General features: G+C 43.1%; 1 protein-coding gene across 2 annotated transcripts in view; it reads left to right on the forward strand.

The window, feature by feature from the left end:
* Positions 1–27,187, forward strand: part of SNCAIP (synuclein alpha interacting protein) — a 150,906-nt gene that overhangs the window by 92,820 nt on the left and 30,899 nt on the right. For both annotated transcript variants that reach the window (XM_080804905.1, XM_080804904.1), the window contains exons 4-6: positions 18,580–19,448; positions 21,104–21,283; positions 26,860–26,973. In XM_080804905.1, coding sequence (XP_080661031.1) covers positions 18,580–19,448; positions 21,104–21,283; positions 26,860–26,973 — 1,163 coding nt within the window. The remainder of the gene's footprint in view (positions 1–18,579; positions 19,449–21,103; positions 21,284–26,859; positions 26,974–27,187) is intronic.

Genomic DNA, 27,187 nt, shown 5'->3' on the forward strand with positions numbered 1-27,187 from the left:
GAGCCAGGAATGAGCTTAACATGTATGAGGAAGAAAAAGAAAACCAGTCTGCAGCAGGGTGCTCAAAATGAAGGTGAGAGCTGGGAGATGGTCAGGCAGGGTCAGACTTTGTATGGCCCCAATGATCATGTGTGCAGATGTGGGTTTTATGCTAAGTGCCATGAGAAGCACCACCAGCAGGATGTCAGATTTTCTAAAATACTACTTGGAAAAAAGCCTCAGTATGTAGAATCATAACTCTCAACAGAAGAAGGGACCCCAAAATCAACTAATTGGAGAGAGCAAGAGAGAGAGAGAGAGAGAGCATGTGAAAGTACAAATAATAAAGCAAATGGATAAAATGCTGAAAACTGATGAATAAGGTTAAAATGTATACAGGTGTTCTTTGTGCCAGTTACATATTTTAACACTTTCATAAATTTATTTACAAATGAAAAAATTATTTCCAAATAAAAAGTTTTTTAAAAGGCAAAAAATAATAATAATAACCACTTAGTCCATAATCCTTTGGATCTTCAACGAGGATCCTTATTATCCTGCTTATACGTCACGGCTCCGGTGACAGAGAGTTCACAGTCTCATGAGGCCACCCGTCCATGAATGCTAGTATCTTCATTCAGTCAAAATCAATGTCCCTCAAGTTACCATCCCTTGTCCCTGGTTCTTCTTGGATCCATGGAGAACAGCAACCCCTCCTCGACAAGGTGCCACTAAGTGTTTAAAGATGGCAGTCACCCATGGTCTTGTCTTCTTCAGGTTAAAATTTCCCTCCATGGTTTTAAGTCTATCCTGTTCTTCCTTCTTGCTCTCTTGTGGATGACTACAAATCACCAGCACCCTCCTTAGAGTGGAGCCCTCAGAACTGAACCCAGTGGTTGCTCCCCATGTGGTCTGAGGAGAACGTGCCAACCCTGCTCTTCAGCCTCCAGGACTCCCCACCTATGTGCCTTGCCTTCCCAAGTATGCTCCAGAGACAGTGCTCATGCCTGGCCTTCCTGCCTGTTTCTCAAGTGTCCTGAGAGGAGCAGGAATGTCAGAGGAGCCTGTTGGTGGCCTTGGAAGCCCCTCTGTGAGACATCCAGCCCAGAGCTCACCCCCTTCATCCCTAGACCCTGGGCCATGCCATGGTGAGGTCTGAGAAAGGCAAATGGCAGTGTTTTCAGAAGCCTGGGGCAGCATTCCATCCTCCTCCACAAACTGTCCCATGCACATGAGTGTGCCCAAGAGGTGTCCTTCCTCTACCTGAAGGCTTGGACCCCTAGTGAAATCTGCACTTTCCTCTGACAGAAGCACTAGTTTAAACTGTCCTCTACCCATGACACTGCACTATGACCGAACTTCACATTTTTGTGAGAGAAGTTTTGGAAAGACGGTGAAGGTATTGCAGAGACAACAACAAGGCAAGAGGGAGGCAAAGAGGTAGAAACTGGACTCTTGAGAACAAACTTGGCCTGTCTTGAGACTCCCTGGTTCTCTCTTAGGTGTTCTTCTGGTCCTCTGTATACAGCTTCTTTGTCCTCAGAATGATTCTCCGAGGGAGGACCATGAGTATCCCCAGCTTATTGATGAGGAAACCAAGACTCCTAGAAGATCAATAATTTGTCCACAGTTCTGGAGCTGACAAGTCTTCTATACCAGCTGTGTTGATTCCAGAGCCGAGTGGAGTTGAACCAACTGAGTAACTGTCGCCCGAGGAGCCACGTGTGGCTACTAGTGTGAATCAAGGATTAGCAGCAAGGAAGTTATGTGTGAAAAACTTGCATCTCTCCAAGGAAGTGATTTGTGGAACATTTGCACGTATTCTCTGCTTAATCCCTGCTGCTCGAGCAGAAGGGGCCAGAGCAAGGCAGGGAGTGTTAACTCTGCCCTACGGTCTTTGCCAAATAAGGGCTAAAATAGGCCAACATATGGTCTTCAAATCAGACATATTCAGTTTCATTGACTTCGAGTTTTCTTTAATTAATTGGACATTCAGATACACATTCGTTTCAATTCACAGTGCTTTAAGGGTCTTGTGATTCTTTCGAAATATGTATCTCCTAAGCCCATTGGATAGTTTTCTCATGAAAGAAAGCAGATAAATACTAATGCAGCTCAGCCTCCAAGAACAAGACACACTGAGGAGAGAAAACTCAGTTATAGAACAGCAATAAATGGCCCCGGGATGGGTTTGAGAAGAATTTTAATACCCACATAATATGGACCATAATTTGCGTGACAGGAAGAAAAGGAGAGCCATCCTTTTTTAAACTTAGTATCTGATATCTATCTGGTAAAATGCATTTTGGTTGTCGATGTAAAAGCATTACAGATTGGCTCTATTTTTAGCCCCTCGGAGTGCAGATTTTGTGACAAACTCTGAACCCTTGAAAATATGTGGTTTCTCCAAGATGTTCAAGGATTTCAGCCAACACCAAAAATAGTAAATTGACGTGAAATTTATCCCCTTGACCCTTCTGTGTAACGTAGCTGATGATGCTAAATATGCAAACCCCCTATTTTCGATTTTATTAAGGTTTAATGCTAAAAGCTTGCAAGCAGACGTCGGTGGGGCAGTTGCAATGAGAGGCCTGCTGGTGACTCCAGCTCACGTGATATATTGTCAAATGGACTCCAAAGAATAGGAAAACACATTTTCTAAGATCTCAATTAAAAAAACAAACAAACAACCACAACAACAAAATGAACGCGTCAACCCGGGACTGCGAAGAATTGAACACCCATGACGAAAATCTCAGTTTCTCTAACCACAGCAACAACGCACATACAGCAAAACCTCTAGATGAGAATGTTACCAAGCGAAACACTTATTTTTCTCTCTCTTTAGCAAAACCTTACTTATCAAGGTGATAACAATCCATTATAAAAAATGAAAATCCAAAACTCCAGCTGATGCTGCCACCAGAACTAAATGTGACTCTGTTTCTTTCTAGCATTGTTACGGTTGCAATCCTCATGCCGGGAAAGGGTTATCTGCTGCTTTTTTCGGCTGCTACCCAAGGCGCGAGGACATCTTGTCGCATGAAGCCCAGAACGTACCTGGGAAAGTACACGTGCCCTGTCAGTCCAGAGGGAGAGACCACCTCTGCCTTTAATCCATTAACATTTAGCTTATGCTTCCAAGGGAAAGGGTGTAAGTCAGTATGGGGCAAGACAGGAGCAGGGGACGATAGAAAAGTTAGAAGTGAAACTTCAGTCGTGTTTAGCAATGAAAGGGGCGCGAAGGAGCAGAGCTTCGGTACATCGCACACTTGGCCCTTCCTCTCTCTTCATCTGCCCGGTTCTTGTCTTTCCTTAGCCAGACCCATGAGTGCCAACACTCCCTGGTGTTCTAAAACCTTACTAGCATTGTGGAATTAAGAAAGAAATGAGACAATATGAAAGGGAGAGGAAACTTAGGGGAAGGGGACTCAGTCTCCTCTCCCCTGATTTAGTTTATTTTTGTTGGGCTCTGAGAAACCTGTTTTGCACCCTCAAAATTGATACAGAAATCTTGGTAGAAGTGACTTCAAGAGTCTCTGCAGGAAAGAAGGGTAAAAATTCTGAAGCAGGGAGATATAAGATAATCATTAAGGCAGGAAGGCAAAGACTTGAAGCTAAGGAACAGGGAAGAAGTGATACAGAACCAAAGTGCCTTGTACCTTGCGTGGCCTCCAGAGATCTTTCCTGTCATAAGGGAGAGTGGTTTCCCAGTCTCGTCTTCCAAATCCAAGGCAAGAGTGTGAGTGTGTGTTAAGGGTGTGGGGGCGGTGATACTCGTTTCGGAGCTCCATAGCATCTCTTGAGAGCATCCCACTTCTTGCTGGAAATATATCCTTTTACCTTCGTCTCCCAAAATTAAATGCGCTCCATCTTCCCATTAAAAATGAGCCCTCTTTGGGATGCCTGGATGGCTCAGTTGGTTAAGCATCTGCCTTCGGCTCTGGTCATGGTCATAGTCCTGGGATCGAGCCCTGCACTGTTCAGTGGGGAGTCTTCTTCTCCCTCTGCCTGTTGCTCCCCCTGCTTGTGCACACTTTCTCTCTCTAACAAATAAAATCTTAAAAAAAAAAAAAATGAGCCCTCTTTGTCCACATACCTCCTTTGCCTTAACTCTTCCCTTAAAAATAAAAGTTCTAAAAGAAACTGAAGTCATAGAAAAATTCTAGGGGTGCCTGGGGGGTTCCATCGGTTAAGCCTCTGCCTTCAGCTCAGGTCATGTTCCCTGAGTCCAGGGATCGAGTCCTGCATTGGGCTTCCTGCTCAGTGGAGAGCCTGCTTCTCCTTCTCCCTCTCCTTCTGCCTGCTGCTCTGCCTACTTGGGCTCTCTCTGTCAAATAAATAAAATCTTTAAAAAAAAAAAATAAAAGAAAGAAAAAGGAAGAAAAGAGAAACAATTCTAGAATCTCATAGTTCAAAGATCCTTGGAAAGAGTCAAGAGTCAACTACAAAAGTCCAGACCCTTCGGGGGGCACCTCACAGTGTGTCTCGGGGCCAGAGCCAGCACCATCAGCATCACCTCGCAGCTTGTTGGAAAGACAGACTCTCAGACCCCCTGGAGCAGACAGAATCTGCATTTTATAATAAGCTCTCCAAGTGTATGGTGCATATTCAAGATTGAGGAGCACTGACTTGGGACACCCTGGTGCTCATCTGGTGTCCATGATGAGTGTCACTCCACGCTCAAAACCAAGTAGTAGTTCTCCAGGGTGGTTCTCAAGATATACAATGGGAAACTCTCTCCTGTGGTCTTCGGGGTCCTGCGTGATCTCCTCCTGGTTCAGCAAGCTTCTTCACATGCCCCTCTCCTCGCACTATCTGCCTGTCGCATCAGGGAACCTTCTTCAGGTCTTCCAGTACGCTGTGTTTTTCCCGTGACATTTCCTCCTTCCACCTCCCACTTCACCTCCTCAGGCCCCTTTACCAGACTCCCTAGACCACCATGTTCCAACAGAAATATAATGCGAGCCACTGACCTAATTGAGTTTTTTCCCCCTAAGAACCACATTTTAAAACTATAAACCAATGAGATTAATTTAATATCTTTAATTTAACCCAGCACATCAAAACTGTTATTTGAACGTGGACCACCAGCCAGCCACATTTTAACTGCTTAATAGCCACAGGTATCTAGTGGCTCCCATTGGGGACAGTTTGAGCCTAGATGAATTTAGCAGTGTTCTCCCAACTTACTCTATGATTTCCTAGCTCTGCGTTTTAAAGAATTATTAACTATTAATATCTGTGTTTCAAAGAATTATTAACAATATGATGTTAGCTCGATACCAGTTTTCTCTAGTAGACTAAGTGTAATCTCTTGTTTATTATGGAATCCCCAGTCCCTGATGCTGGAACCTTGTATAGATCTGAGGGATGGATGGGCAAATGAAGGTGTGAAAAGGCGAAAGAATGCCTCTCTCCTTTGGCTTTTGTATCATAATGGAGATATGAGCCAGCTGATTGTTTGCTTCTTTTCATTTGACGTGATACCTTGATCCTTCAGGTTTCCTCTTTTATCTGTACCATCGGTATATTTCTCTCTATGGGGTCATTACCCTTATCAAACAAGCACTCTCTGATCATCTCTTGTCTTAAAAAGCAAACAAACAGGGAGCGCCTGGGTGGCTCAGTCAGTTAAGCATCAGACTCTTGATTTCAGCTCTGGTCGTGATCTCAGGGTCGTGAGTTCAAACCCCACATAGGGCTCTGCACTGAGTGTGGAGCCTGCTTAAGATTCTTTCCCTCCCTCTCCCTCTGCCCCTCCCCACCCAACCTCCCACCCCTCCATGTGTGCTCACTCTCTCTCTTTAAAAAAAAAAAAAAAAAAGCAATCAAACTGTACCTCCTCTGGTGACTCCCATCCTGCTTCCCTGTTCCTTCCTTTTCCCACCCCCTCTACCCCCTTCCAATACAGCCAACCTGCTATAAAGAGTTAGGGGAACCCCCATCACTGCCCTCCCCCCTCCTTCACTTGAAGTATCTCCAGATGACCTCCACCTCCCTAGGGAAGGCCACGACTTCCACGGTGCCACATCTGCCGACACAGAGACTCTCCTCTCTCTTGGCCCCTTTGTATCATTTGAGACTCTTGGCCACTCCTTTCTGGAAGCATTCTCCTCTCTTGGCTTTGTGATACTACCTATCTCCTCATTTTTCTCCCAACGCTCTGACATCTCCTTATCTCCTTTGTGAGTCCTCCTCCTCCTTTACTTGGACTTTAAATACCCAACTGGGGCTTCTGGATTCAATAGGACCCTCTCTCTTCTTGGTCTCCAAGTCTCTGTGGGTTGGGCGCTCCTCCACTGTCACGGCCTCACACGTCACTTACATGCTGCTGCTGCTTGTCTGGGCTTCTAGTCACCTCCTTACGTGCCAGCTGCGTGTCTATGTTGGATGTCTCATGGAATTCTAAAGAGGATCCTTGAATCCCGTTCCCCGACTTGTTCCTCCTCAGACGCCCCCTCAGTCCTGGACATTCAGTTTATTGACACACGCACTCAGTGACTGCAGCTGGAATTCTCCCTCTCCCTCACACTCCCCTTCAGCCTATCACCAGCTCCTGAGTGATCTGTGCTCAAAATATGTGCCCATTTGTCCTCTTTTCTCCATCTTCTCAGCCACTGGCTAGGACAGGCCACTTAAATGTTTCATTGGGGTTAATGGCATGAACCGGTCCCACCCATTTCTTCACCACCAACCCTTGCACACCCTGTTTCCCACAGAGTGGCCAGAAGGATGTATTTTAAAATGCTAAGTGGATCCTTTCACTTCTCCATGAAATTCCCCCAGACACCCCATTTCTGTTAAAATTCTTCCTTGTGGCCAGGAAACCCCCAAATGAGTTGGCCTGTGACAACTTTCCCCAACCACATCTTTGACAGCTTTCTCTCTGGCTCACTGTGCTCTAGAGGTAAGAGCTATAGAACCTGCCAGATTTTTTTCTGCTTTAGGCATTCAAAAATGTGCTTCCTTCTACCCAGATCTCCACAAAATGATCTCATCTCTTGTGTTTTCCCTCAGATCTTCACATAGTTGGCTTCTCGTTCCCTGGTCTCAGCTTAAATGTCACCTCCGCGATGAGACTTCTCAGCTGCTCTCTTCTAGGACCCTATGCGTTCCCTGCAAAGTGCTCTGCATTTTGTGATTCCTCATTCATCTGTATGCTTGCTTTACTGTCTGGTTCCCTCATGAGGACAGGGATTATGTCTATTTCATTCCCCTCTGCGCCCCCAGAACCGTATGCTAATAGGTGTTGAATAAATGGACTGTATAAGAGTATTTTAGCATTCTGTCAATTCAGCGCTTCTGAACGAGCTTTGTTACATTCTTATCTTGCTTACATGCGAGATTGCCCCATTTCACCCGTTGAAAGAATTGGCAGCTGAAAGAACAAATACTCAGTGATAAGATGACCCTAAATATAGGCTAATGCCATTAACGATAAACAACGTAGGGAAATTCTTCCACTCAACTGTTTCTAAGAAAAGTTGTTAAGGAATACCATTTTCCTAACTTTGCTCCCATCCAGAAGCTTCTCAGGTAAGTGCTTACCAAAACCAAGGCAGGGAGCAGGCTTTGGGATTTAGGGCCACAGGATCCGAAATGAGCTCCGTCAGGTTTTACCACTGGTTTCTTAGATTCCATTACCTATATGTGACCCAAATAGAGAAAATATTGGTGACTCAGTTGGAAAGCATCTGCCTTCGCCTCAGGTCATGATCCCAGGGCCCAGGGATCAAGCCCCACATCGGGCTCCCAGCACAGCGGGGAGTCTGACGCTCCCTCTCCCCTCCCCCACGTGTGCTTGCACACTTTCTCTCTCTCTCTCAAATGAGTAAAATCTTAAAAAGAAAATATGAACTGCATGTTTAAGGAATAATTGTAGTTTTGATAAGGCCATTATGCCCTGTTTGGGAAAGAAAGCCGGAGTCAGGGAACCTTGGTGTTGGTGGAAGAGTTGGCAGGCGTGCTCTGCGATGTGCAACATCGTACTTAAAATTCCCAGAGTTCTCATTTATTTCAAGCGAGAATAAGGAAGAACTGTTCGTCCATCCTGCAGTTGTTGCCCAAACCTCTAACGAAACCTTACCCTTGTCCTTGTACTCAGAAACTTAGAAAGCCTTACACAAATACACAGTATTAGCAATTTAAAAATATTACACACGAGCAATGAATCACAGAGCACTGCATCCAAAACTAATGATGTCCTGTATGGTGACTAAGATAACATAATAAAAAAAACGCTAGATGGGGGAATTTTAGGAACATTCCAATTAAAAAATATCATTTTTGAGAAATTCATAAAATACATGGAAGGTTTTTTTTTTTTTTCCATTGTTTATAGTAGTGCTTGTGAAGTGTATACCGAGCTGCCCCAGGAGACAGAAGAAAGGAACTCCGCCATTCATTTATCCTGGGAAAAGCCTCTGTCTGCACTCTGCATTTTTTTTGGCTGTACCTGCTCTTTCTCTCAGAGGCCTCCTAACTAAAACCTGGGGTCCAGGTGGGAGCTCTTGTGTACAGACCCCAGGAGGGCTGTCAAGAGAAGAGAAAGCGACAGCCAGCTCTAGGCCTTACCCCTCTTTCTCCTCCCCTCCAGACCTTACGCTGCATTCCTCTCAAAAAGGAGACCGTGTTCACAGACTTACCACTTTGCTTCTCATGGAAAACAGAATTCATTTCACTTTTAGCCAGAAAACAGGAGAGAATATTCTGCTCATACCCTGAAGACATACCCCCCCTTCTCTTTCTTTTTCTTGGGTCTGAAGCTCTATTTCTAATGGAAATACCTTGCTCTGTATTTAGAAATCAAATCCTCGGGCACTGGGGGAGTCAGCGGTTGGAGATGGAGACTAGAGAGACGGGGAGTAGAGGGTAGAGAGGAGGGATTTTCCCACCCCCACCCGTCCTCCATCTGCCTCCCCTTCTCTCCCTTCCGGAAGACCAGTAACTTGGTGTTCTTTGTCCTTGGCCGTAGATCAACCCTGTAAAACATCGCCACCTTCAGTTAAAACTGGTAAGTGTGTGTCTGCGCTTTCCAGAAGGCACACAGAGCTTCTCTAAGACTTTGCAGACAGCGCCCAGAGCAAGCTGTCCCCTGTTTCAGGGCTTCTCCGTTTGATGCGCCTCTTCTCTGTCCCTCACCCTATGTGTCTCTCCCTACAGTTCAGCACAGCAGGGAGAGAAAGAAAAGAAGGAGCCTGGAACAGGGGCCTGGAGTGAATACAAGGCTTAATGCACTCAAGGGGTTTGGTTAATGGCAAAGTGAAGGTCAACATACTTTTTAGATGACAGAATGACTGAAACCATGGACTTTCTTCAGACCCACCAACTGCTCTTCTGCGTAAACTGTGCTTTCGAAGCTCAGAGGTTTAAAGTTGTCAAAATATTGATTCTGATTTCATGAGGGAATGTGCCTCTTTGGTGAAGTATCTTTTCTGTCTAGTGTAGTAAGGGCTTGAGGATGATTTGCAGTTTTCACAGAACGAAGTAATGGGTACAGATAGGGCACAAAGTTACATGAGCAAGTCTGGACACTTCTGGGCAGAGCTGGAAATAATGAAACGTGAATCTGACACTTTCAACAGCTGCTTGATACCAACAGCCACTTAAAGTCAGAACTTGAGAACCAAACCAGCAATTCCTTCCCAATAGTATTTAATGTCTTAATGTGAATAGATCATTCATTGCTATTTTTATAATGAGAAAGAAAGAGCTCTGTTCTCCCCCTTCAGACTTATAATACCCCCAATAAAGGGTTCATGGCGTCAATGAAAGAGAGGAACCAGCAGTAACGTGGGAACATTCCAGAAACAGGCTTTCTTCGCCCAGAAGAAACATCATGGTCCTACACAATTCTCCAAATCCAGAGTTAATGCAACCCTTTGTTTTGGATCAGGTTACACGCTAGTCTCCCAGGATGGACCAGAAGAGCACCCAGCAGGTCATCCACACTCTTCTTCCTATAGTCATGAGGTGGTATGAGTCACCCGTCACCATTCCTTCCAGAGCCTGAGGTGTTTGCAAGAAGTGAGCCCACTGCAGATTTAAGTTTACAGTGGCTTAAGGAAACTCATGACTAATGCTGACACTCCCAGTCTTTCATATTGTCCTTCTCTTTGGTGTAAAAATAGAAGCAAATGGAATGTTGGAGAACTTAACAGGTATGTCCTTGAAGGTGCCTGGACTTTGGCAACTATGTTATGTGGCGTGTGTGGTTAATGTACATTTTGAGGCAATTACAAGTAAAACTGACCATTTTGTTTCTCTTGGAAAATAGAATTCATTTAACTTTGACAGTAAATTGTAGGGAGACACTATTTTATCCTAAAGACATACCCCTTTTCTTTCTCTTCTTGATGTCTAAAGCTAATTTTCTAATAGGGACACATAACTCCATATTTAGAAGTAAAATAAATAGGCATCTGGGGAGCCAGCATTGACGTTCGTTCTCGAAAATTGGATCCACCGATGGAATAGCAAACTGTACATTATCTTCCTAAGAAAATACTAATTTATCAGTCCCAAGAGCCAACGAGTTGTTCTGTGTCAGCAATCAGCTTAGCCTCATAATTATAAATTTGTAAGGATCTGTTGAAAGACATGGATCCAGAAGAATTATAGTGTTTCATAGTGAGTCACTTAGAAGAAAGAGCCCTGTTATTTGTAGACATTCCATATAGTCATAGAAATTTAGAGATGGATCAGGTCTTAGCAATCATATAGTCTAACCCTTTTATTTTACACATGAAGAAATCAAGGCCTGGAACCTATTGTAGGAAACATATGAAAATATTTCCATATGCAGCACATCTTCGAAATGTCTGACTGTCTTCAGTACATTGCTAACTCTGCCTTTGAAATATTCAACACGATGTGCCCCTAATGTGGCAAGGGTGACTCATTGTTACAAGGCAGCTCGTATCTATGGACTGTACTTTGCATCTTTAGCATATGCTTTCCTTCCATTCCTTCCACCCTCATCCCTTCATTCATTCATTCATTAAAAGATAAGCCACTGGGCCCCCATATCTGTGAGATGCTAGCTAGGCCAGACAGATGGCTGATTGGAAACATAAGGAGGTTCATAAGGCAAGTCTTTGCCTTAGAGGAACTCTCAAGATAGACGGTGAGACAGATGCAGGTGTGAAGAGTTGCAAAAGAGCTTCATAAATATCTAACTCTAGGTACGGGCAAGTATATCTCAGGGCACTGAGAAGCAGGGAGTAAGGGTTTCCTGGGAGAGTCAGGAAAAGTGCACCATGGGGGTAACCCCTGAGGGGAATCTCCTCAGATGAGCCTCATCTCAGGCAGAGAAAGCAGTCAGGGCATTGTCGGAAGAGGGGGATCTTGCCCAAAGGCAGGAGCATTGAAGGAAGAACATGGTGTGTCCGGAAATGGGGAGTTTAGCAATTGAGGGTGCAGAGAGAAATTAGTGATGTGGGATGATGGGTGCTTCAATGAGAAGATAAATTAGAAAATAAACACAGGCATGCCTCCTTCTTATTGCGCTTCATTTTCCTCATGCCTTTCAAATATTGCATTTTTATTGATTTATTTTCTTTTTTACAAATTGAAGGTTTGTGGCAATGCAGTCCAACAAGTCTCTCTGCGCCATTTTCCCAACAGCATTTGCTCACTTCATGTCTCTGTCACATTTTGTTCATTCTCACAATTTTTAAATTTTTTTCATTCTTACTATGTGCATGAGGATGATCAATGATCCGTGATCTTTGCTGTTACTCTTGTAATTGTTTTGGAGCTCATGAACCACACCCATATCAGATGGCAAATTTAATCGATAAAGGCTGTGTGCGTACTGACTACTCCACCAACCAGCCGTTTTCCCATCTCCCCCTCCTCAGGCCTCTCTGTTCCCTGAGACTCCCCAGTATTGAAATTAGGCCAGTCAGTGATCCTACAAGGACCTCGCAGGCTTCAAGTGAAAGGAGAGTTGCACGTCTCTACTTCAGATCAAAAGCTAGAAATGATTACATTTAGCGAGAAAGGCATGATTCAAAGCCAGGACAGGCTGAAAGCTAGGCCTCTTGCACCCAACAGTCAGGTTGTGAAGGCAAAAGAAAAATTCTTAAAGGAAATTAAAAACGCTGCTCCAGTGAACACACGAATGATAAGAAAGCAAAACAGTCTTATTGCTGATATGGAGAGAGTCTTAGTTTAGTAGTCCTGTTAGAAGATCAAAGCAGCCACAACGTTGCCTTGAGCCAAAGCCTCATGGAGAGCAGGCTCTTAACTCTCTTCAATTCTGTGGAGGCCGAGAGAGGTGAGGAAGTTGTGGAAGAAAAGTTGGAAGCTAGTAGATGTTGGTTTTTGAAACTTAAGGAAAGAAGCTGTTTTTGTAACAGAAAGTGGGGAAGGAGGGAGCAGCTTATGCTGATGTAGAAGCTACAGCAAGTTCTCCAGAAGATCTAGTTAAGACCATTCATGAAGGTGGCTCCACCAGACAACAGATTTTCAGTGTAGATGAAACAGGCCTCTGTCAGAAGAAGGTGCTGTTTAGGGCTTTTATAGCTAGGGAGAAGAAATCAGGTTCTGGCTTCAAGGGACAGGTGACTCTCCTGTTAGGAGCTCACGTAGCTCGAAACTTTAAGTTGAAACCAGTGCTCATTTGCCATTCTGAAGATCCTAGGGCCCTTAAGAATTATGCTAAATGTTCTCTGCCTGTGCCCTGAGAATGGAACAACAAAACCCACAGGACAGCACATCTGTTTACAACATGGTTTACTGAATATTTTAAGTTAAGATCTACCAGTCAGGAAAAAAAAATTTTTTTTTTTTCTTTCAAAATATCACTGCTCATTGACCATATACCTGGTCACCCAAGAGCTCTGATGGAGATGGACGATGATAATGTTGTTTTCATGCCTGCTAACACAACATTCATTCAGTAGCCCGTGGATCAAGAAGTCATATTGACTTTCAAGTCTTGTTATTAAAGAAACACATTTTGGAAGGCTAGAGCTGCCATGGATAGTGATTGCTCTGATGGTTCTGGGCAAGTAAGTTGAAAACCTTGTGGAAAAGAGTCACCGTTCTAGATTAATAAAGCATATCTGTAATTCATGAGAAGAGGTACAAATACCAACATTCACAGAAGTTTGGGAGAGGTGATTCCACTTCTCATGGATGAGCTTGAGGGGTTCAAGACTTCAGTGGAGGAAGTCATTACAGATGTGGTGGAAATAGAAGAGAACTAGACTTGGAAGTAGAGCCTGAAGATGTGATTGAATTGCTGCCATTTCATGGTAAAACTTGAATGGATGCTAAGTGGCTTCTTATGGATGTGCAAAGATGAATCTACTCCTGAGGACGGTGCTGTGAAGATTGCTGAAAGGACAACAAAGGATTTAGAACAGGACATAAACTCGGTTGCTGCAACAGTAGCAGGGTTTGAGGGGACTGTGTCCAAACTTGAAAGAAATTCAACTGTTGGGTAAATGCTATCAAGCAACATCACATGCTACTGAGAAATTTTTAGTGAATCTATTGATGTAGCAAATGTCATCATTGTATTACTTTAAGAAATTGCCAAGGCCACCCCAGCACCCACCACTGTGATGGGTCAGCAACCATCTGCATCAAGGCAAGACCCTCCATCGGCCAAAAGATGATGACTCGCTGAAAGGTCAGATGATGGTTAGCATTTTTCAGTAATACAGCATTTTTAGCTAAGGTAGGTATGTTGTTTTTTTGGGTCTAATGCAATTACACACTTAATAACATGGACATAACTTTTATACACCCTGGGATGCCAGAAGACTCATTTGGCTTGCTTTATTGAGATTTTCCCCCTATCATAGCGGTTTGGAATTGAACCTGCAAGATCTCTGAGGTATGCCTGTAGAAAGAAAAATCTGCATCTTAGGCTGAAGAATTTAGTTACTATCCTGAGTGACAGTTTCCCAAACCTTAGTAATTTAAGTATTCTTTCCACAATATGTGTTATATCCAAAGATGCCTTATGTTATTTTTGCTCTCCTTGTAAACTATTTGTACTGTTATTTGTTTAACATTTTCCTCAAATGTCTTACTTTGAAACATACCCGTTTTCAAAAGAAACTTCACACCAGTATTGTAAATAGAAAATCAACGTCACGGGTGCTTGGGTGGCTCAGTCAGTTAAGCGTCTGCCTTCGGCTCAGGTCATGATCCTGGAGTCCTGGGATTGGGCCCCAGGTTGGACTCCCTGCACAATGGGGACACTGGTTCTCCCTCTTCCCCTTACCCCACTTGTGTGCATGCTCTCTCTCTCTGAAATCAATAAAAAAAAAGAGAGAGAAAGAGAAAACCAAGATCACTTGCAGTCAATTCAAGGTCACCATTAAAATAAAACATTCCTGTTAACTCTTTGCTTCTCAAAGTCTCTGAGCTTGAGGCTATAGTTTCATTATTTTAAAGGGAGGTGGTAGGTTTGGGAGAGGAGTTAAATTCACTGTAGCACTAAACTGTGTCGAATGAGTAAGGGGGAAGAAAGAGAGTTGAACAACACATGGCTCCCTTACTCTCTAAGTCAAGAGTGTTCAGCATGGTTCCTGTGTACCATGTTCAGTACTGCAGGGATATGCATGCCACGTAAGGGGACATGTCATAGGCCATACTGGGCTACCTGAGGATTCAGAGCTAAGAATTGACAAAATCAGACCTACATGGAGAGTGATAACTCAGGACTAGAAAAGGAGACCAGAGAAGTAGCTAGAACTTTGTAGAGGATGTGCAACGATTCCCGTGTGGTCCAGTCAGTATAATAGGATGAAAAAGAGGGATGAGATTTGAGAAAAATTTGTGATCGGGCCACAGCAGGAGTTGGTGCCGAGAGGGATGAGCGGTGCAGGTCAAGGAAAGAGAAGGGCCGGTGATGCTCCCCAGCGGGATTGTTTGGGACACTGCGTGTGTGGTCACGTGACCCAGGCCAAGTTTACAAAGAAGAGATAGTAGTAGAGTATGTGTACTTGATGAGTAGGGGGGAGGGAGGGAGCAAATAAGGGATGAGAGCGCTAAGATCCCTGCTTTGGAACGTGCTGCCTGTGACAACTATGTACCCATCTTAGGCTCACATTAAATGTTTGCTGAGGATACAGCAGAGTGGGGAAGGTCAACAAGCAGGCCACTGGAAACCACCCTGCTGGAGCTCAGACAGTCCCAACGCCAGAGTTTGGAAGAGACCCCGGTGGCCTATCAATTGGCCTCCGAAACATTTGAATTTACTGAATTTAATGACCATTTCAGAAAATTTGTAACATAAGCAGGTAGACAAGTTCAAGGTACGCTAGACACGTTTACTTTCGTAAGATGTTAGAAATGAATCCATCCAACCAAAAACTCATTAAGAACCTCTTTCTGTAAAGCAATTTACTGAGTGCTTTGAGGGATAGAGAGATAAATTAGGCACAGACCCCATTCTCATAGAGCTTGTAAAGATCTAATAAGAGAACAGATAAAATTTTCAGGGATTATAGCTTAACATACGAGGCCTTTATTCATGATTTCCAGAAAACAAATTTAGCCTCAAAATCTCCCTAGTAAGCATAATCTGAACTTTGTTTTCATGTGTTTTTAGAAATTGATGATGGTGTTGGTGTAGAATAATAATATAAATGAAATTCGGGGTAGCCTCATAAAATTGGAAATTAAAACCTTGTCAATCATTAGTAGCCCCTTTTCCTATGTTGTACTTCAAATGCTCATTTTCCCAGCTCAGGAAAAATAATCTCAAATTTTGTCTTAGGTGTAGCATAAACTTGCCCTTCCTTCTCAGATGAGTATATGTAGTAACGAATTGGAACATTCTCATGAGACCCTCTTGAACAATCAGTTTCATGTCACTGGGATTTTTTTTTTGTTCCTGGTCAACAGGACACAGACTAGAAAGCATCGATTTCACTCTGAGCCTACAAAAGAATCAGAGGTTTGAAGAAGAGGAAAGACAACAAGCCTAACGTTGTCTTCTTCTTCAGTCTCTAGACCCATCTGTGGAAAGAAGTGTTTTCTTAAGACTCAGACAGAATTCATTTCCATAGAGCATTCTTAATGGCTCCTGTCAGTACAAAACAGCTGGGAAACATATGGTATCCATTTCCCTGTATCACTTGGAAAAAATTTCACATGTAAATAAAGCCAACATAAAAGAGTAGCCCTTTGAACCCACGACCTTATACAATACCTAAATATATTGGTACAATGCACTCGTTGTATTGGTCCACTAAATTATGTGACTTTAAAAATTGTTTATTACCTCCTGAGATGCACGTTTTCAAGAAGTTCCAAAGGAATCAAGGTAATTGACCAGATATTAGCAAATACCATCCCTCATAATAAGTACGTATCTCTGAAATGTCAAGGGTATGTGTGTGTATACATAAACACACACATATATGTTGGCCACTGTATTTTAAGCATTTCAGAAAAATTGATGGATAAAATTAAAGGCATATTTACACATTATAAACTTTACATCCGCTATCTCTCTGCTGTTTGAAATAAGTAACCATGTGTTCTTGAAAGGAAGAGAGGAAAGCTTGGCAGAAATTTCTGGCAGACAATTTTTCAAAGCTTCACATTTTGGGGGAAAAATGGACCTATAAAGGATAGGAAACCTTTTAAATTTATAATGGACCAACTGGAATTAGTCTTTGCCTTTGCATATTTACATTTCATAAATAACTTTAGAAAACCCAGCTCTCATTGGTGATTACCACTCCTCTGAGTTTATTAACGGGACTTTTGTCCCCTGTGATATTAAGCTGTAAATCCCTCAGAAGGATGCGCTTCGGGCATTTACAAGGAGATTTAATGCGTTGCACAAAGTGAGATTCAAATTCAAATACTAGCATTGGTTAATTTGTGCCAAGTACTGTGTACAGCTTGGAACCAGAGCCAACGAAAGGGAAGAGAAGCGGCAGCTCAGCAGCATCTAGATACCTTTCTTCCCTTCTGGAACGTTCCTTGTTAATACCTGTTCCTTACTGGACAGAATCCAGGCCTCCCTCCACAGCTCATTGGATTCTCTTCGTAGATTTTAAAGGTCTTAGAACTAGACCATTTAGTGCAGACCCTCTGGAAAACCCCATGCCAAATTATGGTCTGTTTGGAGGTAAGACCCCATACAGTTACATAGTATTATACATAGTATTCTGGCTCAGAATAGTTCTCTCACTCCTTAGCTCGCTTCCAGAACTTTCTCTGAATCCTTTTAGAACACTTCCCAATAGGAACAAGACCGACCGGTGATCTCAATTTGGGGAACTTTTAATAACTTGTATGCCACTTTCACCCCTAAAATTGTGGTAGCCAGTGACTGTCCTAGAAGTGACAGGCCTGAATTCACCCCACCTCTGTCTTTCATTCTTTGGTTGTGTCCAGTAGCAAAGAATGGACACAAGACCATGGGGTGGGATTAAATACTTCCTACCTGTTGTTGTTCCAGAAGAGGAGAGCGAGATGGGAGGCCCCTAGATGGAGGGCATGTGCTAAAACCTCCCCTCCACTGTGAAAGGGGGATGGTGTAAATGTAAGTGGAAGGGGAGGAGGCCATAAATCAGAGGTCTCCCAGGTTTTCAAGGGAGCCGGGTCAGTGGTCTAGTCAGGGGAGTGTCCCAGAGAGGAAGCAGGATCATCATGAGAGAGGAGACTGTTGTTCCTGCGCCAGAAGGCACAGGGTTATCTTCCGTGAGGCTAACCCGGAGAGATGTTGTTCTCTTTAACTTCTAGATGCATTGTTTCACTGCACACTCTGTGTCTACCAGACGTTCCCTCAAAGGCAAACCAGACAATCTTAATCTAAGCTTTGCAGATAAATGAGAAGAAAGAAAAATGTCCACCAACGTGCACATCTACGCCTCCCTTCTCTCCCTTTGCAGCTCCTTCTCCTCCTGGTTGTTCCCAGCTTTGCCAACATTGGAGGACACCCTTGAATCTCACAGCATGTTCTGTTGTGAAGTGTTAATACATTATGTTGCTGTGTCATTTTCCAGAGAGCACCGGAAATGCCCCTGAATGGTGGTACTCTGGGATAACCATCTGTGGGGGACAGTCACCCAATGGGTCACGGTTTCAGTTTGCCCAATGTTAAGTAATTTACCCCTTTTCTATGTGGGACTTTTTAAGCTTTAGGGGTATACAAATACGTATGTACGTGTGTGCGCGCGCGCACATGCACGCGCACACACATCCCTTCTCTCCCCAAACTACTTCGGAAGTTCATTTAACACGGAGGATCCGTCCTCTCATTTCTGTTTTCCAAGGTCGTGACAAGTATCCTAATCATTCCAAAGAGGTATACGCATCCAGGGAATGAGCCTAAAACTCTCGATTTATTTGTTTGCTTGTTTGTGTCAGCAGTCTGCTTTTTCCATGATTAGTATTTTCATCAGTTTTGAGCCAGTAGGCCATAACTTTTATCACTCACTGTTTTCCAGCGGTCAGCATGAACTGTTTGGTTTACCATACACGTTCTCTCGAGGTCATTCCCTCAGGCAGGGGCTTTCTTTGAACGTATCACGAGTGGACTATGCCTGCCTGGGTGGCCAAGATACCTTCGGCATTTCAATGTAATATTCTCCTCTTGCATGTATTTCTAAACAGTTTCGAGCTCCGGCTGGAATTGCAACGTGTCGGCCCTCATTACAAACACGCAAAAGCCCACGGGAATCGCTGACGTGTACAGTAAGTTCCGTCCCGTGAAGCGAGTTTCCCCGCTAAAGCACCAGCCAGAGACTCTGGAGAACAACGAAAGCGATGACCAGAAGAACCAGAAGGTAGAGTACCAGAAAGGGGGTGATTCCGACCCAGGTCCCCAACCCGAAGAGCTCAGCCCTGGAGATGGAGACAGCGGTCCCCAAAGTAAGAGCACCGAGCCCAGCACCTTGTTGGGGGAACTGGAGCACTATGACCTTGACATGGATGAGATTCTGGATGTGCCTTACATTAAATCCAGTCAACAGCTTGCCTCTTACACCAAGGTGACTCCAGAGAAGAGAATTTTGGGTTTGTGCACCACCATCAATGGCCTTTCTGGCAAAGCCTGCTCTCCCGGCAGTGCTGAGAGCTCTTCAGCCAACACGACCCCGTTTTGTGTTCTTTCGCCCGTCAAAAGCCCTCAGCTGAGAAAAGCATCGTCCGGCGTCCGCGACCAGCAAAAGCTCTCTGCTGAAGATTCTGAGAACTCACCCCCACTGGTGAAGTGTGGCTCCGCCTACGAGCCCGAGAACCAGAATAAGGACTTCCTCAATAAGACCTTTAATGATGCTCCGGGTCGAAAACGCGAGAAGGCAGTGCCAGACTGTCAGCTCAGGGCCTTCCATCTGCAGTCCGCAGCCACGGAACCCAAACTAGAAGAGCCCATCGGGAATGGGAACTGGACCAGCTCCCAGGGCCCAGAAGAAAGGAGTGAGCATCTGAAAAAAGTGAAAAGCATCTTGAACATTGTTAAGGAAGGACAGATCTCTCTCCTGGTAAGTGTGATCTAAGTCCATCTTCTGGAGACTTCGGTTTTATTGGCTCCATTCATGAGTAACAGAATGATGAGCGTTTGTTCCCTTCTTGCTTCATCTTTACTCATAGCTTGAGTGAGGTGATGTGCCTTCTGAATTTTAACATGCAAAGTTAGGAGGTTAATACAGGGAGAAAACCAACGGCTGGAGAAGGAATGTTATTCCACTTTAACTGTGCATGAATCTGACAGGAATCAGACCCGTAATCTAAACAAAAACAAAACAAAGTCCAGCCCTTGCTTTCATGTGAATCGTAACGTCCCTTTCCGTGTTCGAAGGGGTCCCCGTGCTCTCACTCAGTTACTTGTGGGGACGTCGGTTCCTTGCTGATGGTGGGCCTGCCAGATCGCATGAACAGAGGGTCTTCTGTTTTATCCTGATCATTATTCAGAAGACTTGGACCAGGAAGTTTGAAAGCGTTTGCAGATAGAAGCGTCCCCTAGAGCTTAGTTGCCCTCTGACCTCCGTGGCGTTTTTACTCAGTTCCAGTGCCGCGAGTCCAGGGATCCTGAAGAAACTTTTCCAAAGACTCGAGTCACAGAGTTAATGTGATGTAAGAAAATTCTGTTCTGCTTCGGCTCAGAGAAAGCTCAACTGAAATCACACTCCATCTGCCTGCATTGTTCTTTTCTGGCTTCCAGACTTGGATCAAACAGTAGCAAGCCTGGGCTGATACTATGATGTTAATTAAAATCTCACTCGAGAAAATCATCACATCTTGGCAGTGTGATTCCACTTAGGGTAAAGCCGTGCAGAGATAAGTACCATGTGTCTGGTCTCTTGTCACAAATCCGACTGTTGTCATAGGCTGATAGGCTTGAACACTTCCCCCCCCCCCCAAAAAAAAGTAATATTTTTTTTCTCCTGAAAATAGCTTTTTCCATTTCTCCTGGATCTTCCTCTCTTTTTCTCTCTGGTTCATTCTTTTCTTCTGCCCATCCCACGTTTTCATGTTTCCCTGATGACAACACCTCTCGACTCTTCCAACAGTCCCTCTCAACCATGTCATACACAGAGAAGTAAGCTTCACTAGAGGCGAGAACACTAACGGCCAGGTATAGCCTCCAGGTGCCCCAGGAGTTTGTTTGGGGTGCAATTGTCTGGAAAGAAATCCCGTGGTAGCTCTAGTTGTGTCAGCTGCCAGATAGCTTGCGATCAAAGCCAGTTTGCCGTCGTCTGAGGCAGACCAGATGGTGGAGAGAAGTAGTTCCTTCATTCAACAAACCTACAACAGAGGATACAACACAGTCTGGCTGTCAGCACTTAGCAGTCTAGTGGAGGAGACAGAGAGGGAACGTGCCAATTACCATAAATGTCATTGGAGTTGTTTAGAAGGCCATCTTGGCCCCTCTGTGAGCTCGCTGACCGAGCCCTGTCGCCGTGTCTCCCATGAAGGTAAGTCCCTTGAGGACTTGGGTTCCAAAGGATAGGATAGCAAAAACTGTAATGGAAAGTCATTAGCATTAATAGTAGGGAATTTTTGACTTCTCAGATCCCCAGGATGGCCACGAGACCGCCTGGAAACTCAACTCTTGTTCCCAGTGTCCGCAATGAAACCCCCACAGCATCTCATTCTGATTCTTGACTCAAGTGGTCTAATCTTACCGTCCCTACAGCCACACCTCGCTGCTGACAACCTAGACAAAATTCACGACGAAAATGGCAACAATCTCTTACATGTGGCCGCGTCGCAGGGACACGCCGAGTGTCTGCAGCACCTCACCTCTTTGATGGGAGAAGACTGCCTCAGTGAGCGAAACACAGAGAAGCTGACTCCAGCAGGCCTGGCCATCAAGGTGATGATGGGTTGGGGGTTGGACCCGGCACAGCTAGAAGGTGGATTTCTGTTTTTGAAGATTCCTAGTGAGCTTAGCTGGAGAGATGAGTATGGGGAGAGAGTAGCGTTGGGTACCAGGCAAATGGCAAATGAGCATACTACATTTAAGAGAATAATCATTTCCGTTACTAACTGCTTTGAGCTTTGGAAACTATATTCCAGTTTATGGTGCAACGAGGGTAATCTTCACATCAGCTAATAGAGAGGAAGGAAAATGATCTCTTGTGGTTCTCAGAGCTTTTGTTATTCATGACGACTGCGATTTAAATTTTTAACCACACCTGGATTTGTCTGAGACTGTTTCATTTTTTCCTAATGTGAGTATAATGAGCGAGACAAATGAGGGAAAGGTGTATTTTAAGGAATGGTAAGTCTCAGGAGTATTTCAGATAATAAAGCAGGGTTCTAACGGATCACATCTGAAGTGTAAACGTCTTTGGTACCAAGAGTTGTTTAGAATGTCAGAGCCAAGTTCTGAGTGTCATGTCGACTGGGATAGAGTTAAAAAGTTAGAAATTGTGAGTCAGGGAAACATGGGCTTTTATAGCTCACCGCAGTGAGTGCCTCTAAAACATAACACATCACTAGAAGGTTGGCTATTAAACTACGCTTACTTTTAAGATCTTTGGCCCCTAAGTGTAGAATTCAGTCCTATTTATAAAGAAGCCAGAAGTGAAGTTCCGGGAAATAAAATACATCTGGTGCTTCTGCATATGTGCTCTGCTTTACATAATAGCTATGTCCTCTAAAAGCTGAAGAATCGTTTTTAGAAATTTTGAAATTTACTAGGGGAACTTGCTAGTTAAAGAAATGCACTTGCGTATTCACTGAAGAACATGTTAATATGAAATACAAGTGAGTGCTGTCCTACCCTTGCTATATCTTTTATGCAAATCTGAATTTTTGCATCTTTAATTTATTTACCATTCACTGCACTTTTTTATTTTTTTATTTTTAAAGATTTTATTTTTATTTGACAGACAGAGATCACAAGTAGACAGAGAGGCAGGCAGAGAGAGAGGAAGGGAAGCAGGCTCTGCACTGAGCAGAGAGCCCGATGTGGGGTTCAATCTAGGACCCTGAGATCATGACCTGAGCCGAAGGCAGAGGCTTTAACCCACTGAACCACCCAGGCACCCCTCACTCCACTTTTTAAAAAGATTTTATTTATTTATTTGAGAGAGAGAAAGAGAGAGAGCATAAGTGAAAGAAGGGCAGGGAAGAGGGAGCAGCAAACTCCCCGATGAGCAGGGAACCCGAAGTAGGACTCGATCCCAGGACCCAGAGATCATGACCTGAGGTGAAAGCAGACACTTAACCGACTGAGCCACCCAGGCGCCCCACCATTCAGTGAATGGTATGAAAAGTATGAAAAGTTTCTTTCTGCTTTATTTAATTGTATTCAATGATAATGTATTATTTCCAAGATAGTATAGAAAATGGCATATTTTTGATAAAATAAGAGATCAAAGACCCTGGTAGATATCACTTTCCTTTAGTGAAGGTCGCTATGTGGTATTAGGAGCTGAACTGCAAGCAGCCATCATGAAGAAAGAGAAATTAGATGGGAAGTCAAGGTGCAGGATAGATGAGTTCAACAATGTGTACCATGTCCACCAGGTACTGTGTTAGGTGGTGACAATACAAATATGAATGAGACTTAGTCCCTTTTCCTCAGAAGCTGATAGCCAGATAGATAGGGCAGGTAAGTTACTAGTAATTCAAGTGCATGATGGCAAATTTGGTTCTAGTCCTATATCAGAGTCCCGTGGGAAGACAGGGGTTGGATCTGGTCATCAATGGGTGTTGGTCGGTGTTGAATAAAATATTCTTGCAATGCCAATAAATGTTGACATTTGCCTCGCTCTTTTCGTGTTTATAAAATACAGCGTTCATGAGCTTTCCTAACTGTTGTTAGATTATGGAGTATATCATAGCTACACAGCTGGATGAGAAAGTTTTTTTCTTCATTTATATACCCTAGTGCTTGTTTTCATGGATTAAGAATTCTCAGAGTAGGACAGTATCTTAGAAACTTGGTGGTCATTAGGCCAATCCTGGCTATAACCTCCTATAGTACCGATATTGGTAATTCATTCTTAAACTCCTCCAGTCAACATACTGCTGTCATGTAACCAGCATGTAACCTTGAATTGCAGTGCTGTTGTTTTTTTGTGTTTTAATGAAGAATGCATATCAAACCCATGAGATTCAAAAGCTCTTATGGATTTGGGGTCTCAGATATTTTATGGGCAATGATATGAGAAATGGAACTCTTCTTCTTTTTCTTCATTTAATCTAGAATTTACAAAAGAAGTCAATACAAATGTTTCATAGTAAGTGCTATCCCCTTTGGGAATCTGACTTGACACAAATCCTGCCTCAGTCCATTCAGTGTCATTTGATAGACATCAGAGAAGTTGAGGGAGTTCTACGAAGTCATCATTCTTCTGTTTTAGGAATTATTTTGAACACCAGTGACCAACTCATGGCGTTTCACCTCATTAAGCATAGTTCTGAGAGCCCTGCTCTCACTAAAGACAACAAACTTGGTTCAAAGGAGCAGAAGTTGCTGAGATCATGTGACTGGACTGACAGAAAACAGAGTCAGAGATAGGGTATCAAATAAAAAGATTACCTGAGAAAAGGGGCTTTGAAGGCTTTAGAACACATACCCCTCCCCTTAAACTCCTTAAATGGAACATAATAAATTCTTACCAGTTACATGCAGAATTTATTTAGAGTTTTCTGGGGGACCCAACACTAGATCCTGTGGCAGTTCAGGGCATTACTGAGTGCCCTTTGGGAACAGTTAAGCAAAATAACTGGAAAGAAAGATATCTATATGGTGTGTTTCTAAAATGGGGCCAAAACAATTCATTGTTTTAGGAGCTAAGCAGACTTGGAATGAAATAACCTTAGTTTCCTTTTTACTTCTTGTTCAGTCCTCTGATTAAGCTCAAAGATAACACAATGGTCTGGTGAGAAAATAACTTCAAAGACATAACCTACTGTCTTCCTTTTTAACACCCGTGAGTGACCCCAGTTTCAGAGACTCTGGCAGCAAAAATCTCCTGTTTGAATTTAATGATTTTTTTGTTTGTTTTCTTAGTCTTTCTATTTATGGCAAGCAATGGTGTGTTCAAAACCATAGTAGAAATCTATTTCCTTCTGCTTTTATAGCAGCATATTATTATTTAATACATTTATTCAAACATTACCTTTTTGAATAACTAGAACTAACAGATACCTGACAGAACATTCTACCCAACAAAAACAGAATACATATTCTCCCCTAATACAGATGGAACATTCTCCAGAATAGACCATATGTTGGGCCACAGAACAGGTCTCAATAAATATGAAAGGAATGAAATCATACAAAGTATATCCTTTAACCATAATGAAATGCAATTAGGAATCAGTAACAGAAGGAAATTAGGAATATTCACAAGTCTCTGGAATTAACACACACCAAAATAATCATTTATCAAGGAAGAAATTACAAAGGAAACTGGAAAATATTTGGAGATGAAAGAAAATGGAATATATTATTTAAGGATACAGCTAAAACAATGCTGAGAGAGAAATTTTATAGTCATAAATGCCAGTATTTAAAAAAAGAAAAGCAGGGATGCCTGGGTGGCTCAGTGGGTTAAGTATCTGCCTCCAGCTCAGATCACGATCCCAGGATTCTGAGGTAGAGCCTCTCCCCACCCCCACCCTGTCAGGCTCCTGCTTAGCAAGGAGTCTGCTTTCCCCTCTCCTACTCCCTCTCCTCCCTACTTGTGCACTCTCTTTCTCACAAATAAATAGATAAATCTTTTTTTAAAAAAGGAAAGAAAAAGCTCTGAAGTGAATAGCTTAACCCTCTACCTTAAGAAACTTGAAAAAGAATAATAAACTATATTCAAAGCAAGCAGAAAAGAAATTTAAAAATTCAAGCAGGCAAGGGAGCCAGCCCATACAGACCAAACTCCCCTGGCAGCAAGGAGTGCAAAGGAGGGAGGAGACAGATCTGAGGTGGCACCTGGAAGCTATTCACCACCCACTTGATCTTGCTAGATTCCCCCAGTGGAAGAATAGTGTCTGCCTGTGAATGGTTGAGAGTTGACTGCTTGAAATTCCACTATCCAAATAGGTATAGATGAAAAAATGAGTAGATTACCTCCTATATCTTGTATCTAGAATAAGCTTCCCTGACTCCATGGCACGGTAGCTCTTTTCTTCTGGGCTAAGGTCCCACCGTGGGCAAACCAGGAAGGCAGCTGAATGTCTCATGTGTGGTAGAGAGGATCTGGGAGAGTGTGCTACTAGTAAAAGGTAACAGTGTTGTGTGCTGAGTAAGCTCATAGGTTTTGTCTCATCTGCTGCTCACAGTTACTTTATGAAGCAGTTAATACTATCCCTGCCATTTCACAGATGAGAAAACTGAGTGTCAGGGAGGGGAAGCAACTTATTCAAGGCCTTAAATCTAAGTAGTGAATTCAGGATTTAAATTCATTCCAAAGTCTGGGTCCTAATGACTAGGTTATACATTTCACAGCTGCCTTCCTCATTTGTACAATGTGGGATCTCAGTCACCGAAGGTTTTGGTGAACACAGCATAGCATTTGAGCCAATATAGTAAAGTTATTTTCTCTTTCTTGATTTTGGAATCCTACCGTTTGAAATTATGAAAGGTAAAAACCTATTCTAAGAGCAAATGAATAAACAAATGTTGGTATATTCATACAAGGGAATACTTACCAGCAATTTAAAAAAAAAGAACAAACCTTTCATACAAGCAGAAGCTTGGATGAATCTCAGAGGCATGAATGCTGAGTGACAAAAGTGAGACACAGAAGACTATGTACTCTCTCCTGTTGTGATGGAAATCCTATCACTGGTTGCCTTGGGCAAAGACCAGAGAAGTCCTAAAGATTTTGGGAAAGGGGGAAATGGAAATGTTCTCTATCTTGATTGGAGCAGCAGTTATAAGAGAATATATATTTGTCAAAATTCATCAAAGTATATGCTTAAAAAGAGTGGAGTATATTTTATAGTGTGCAAATTACGCCTCAATAAAGTCATTTTAAACTAACTGATTATAGTTATGAAGATGCATTTCAGTAAAAATTCCCCATTGGATTTTGAGCCAAAAGCACAGACCAGAGATAAAATTAAAAAGCACAGACCAGGGGCGCCTTGGTGGCTCAGTGGGTTAGAGCCTCTGCCTTCGGCTCAGGTCATGATCTCAGGGTCCTGGGATCGAGCCCCACATCGGGCTCTCTGCTCAGCAGGGAGCCTGCCTCCCCCCTCTCTCTCTGCCTGCCTCTCTGCGTACTTGTGATCTGTTATCAAATAAATAAACAAAATCTTTAAAAAAAAAAAAAAAAAGCACAGACCAGTTTGATAGACTGCAAATAAATGAAGCCAAATACAAGAACCAAAATTCACGTTATTTTTTTCCCTTGGCAAAGTTACCATCTATGAGGTGTTTTTCAAACTTCAGTGACCTTGAATTTCTTTCTTTCCTTCTTTTTTCCAATGTAGAATGGTCAATTGGAGTGCGTCCGTTGGATGGTGAGTGAAACAGAAGCCATCGCAGAGCTGAGTTGTTCTAAGGATTTCCCAAGCCTTATTCATTATGCAGGTTGCTTTGGCCAGGTAGGAAGAATTTTTAATGATCAGGTTTAAAAACCATCATTTCCTTGTAATATTTTTCAATGAAAAACATGTTTTCAACAACCTAAATATTTCCCAATAAGGTAATGGATAAATAACAAAGCTACATACCTATGATGGAATTTTATGGGAAAACATGGGGATTAGATAATACTAAACTGTCTGATACAAAACCATTCATCTAATTTGGTACCAA

Source organism: Martes martes (assembly GCF_963455335.1).
Source record: "Martes martes genome assembly, chromosome: 5".
Lineage (NCBI taxonomy): Eukaryota > Metazoa > Chordata > Mammalia > Carnivora > Mustelidae > Martes > Martes martes.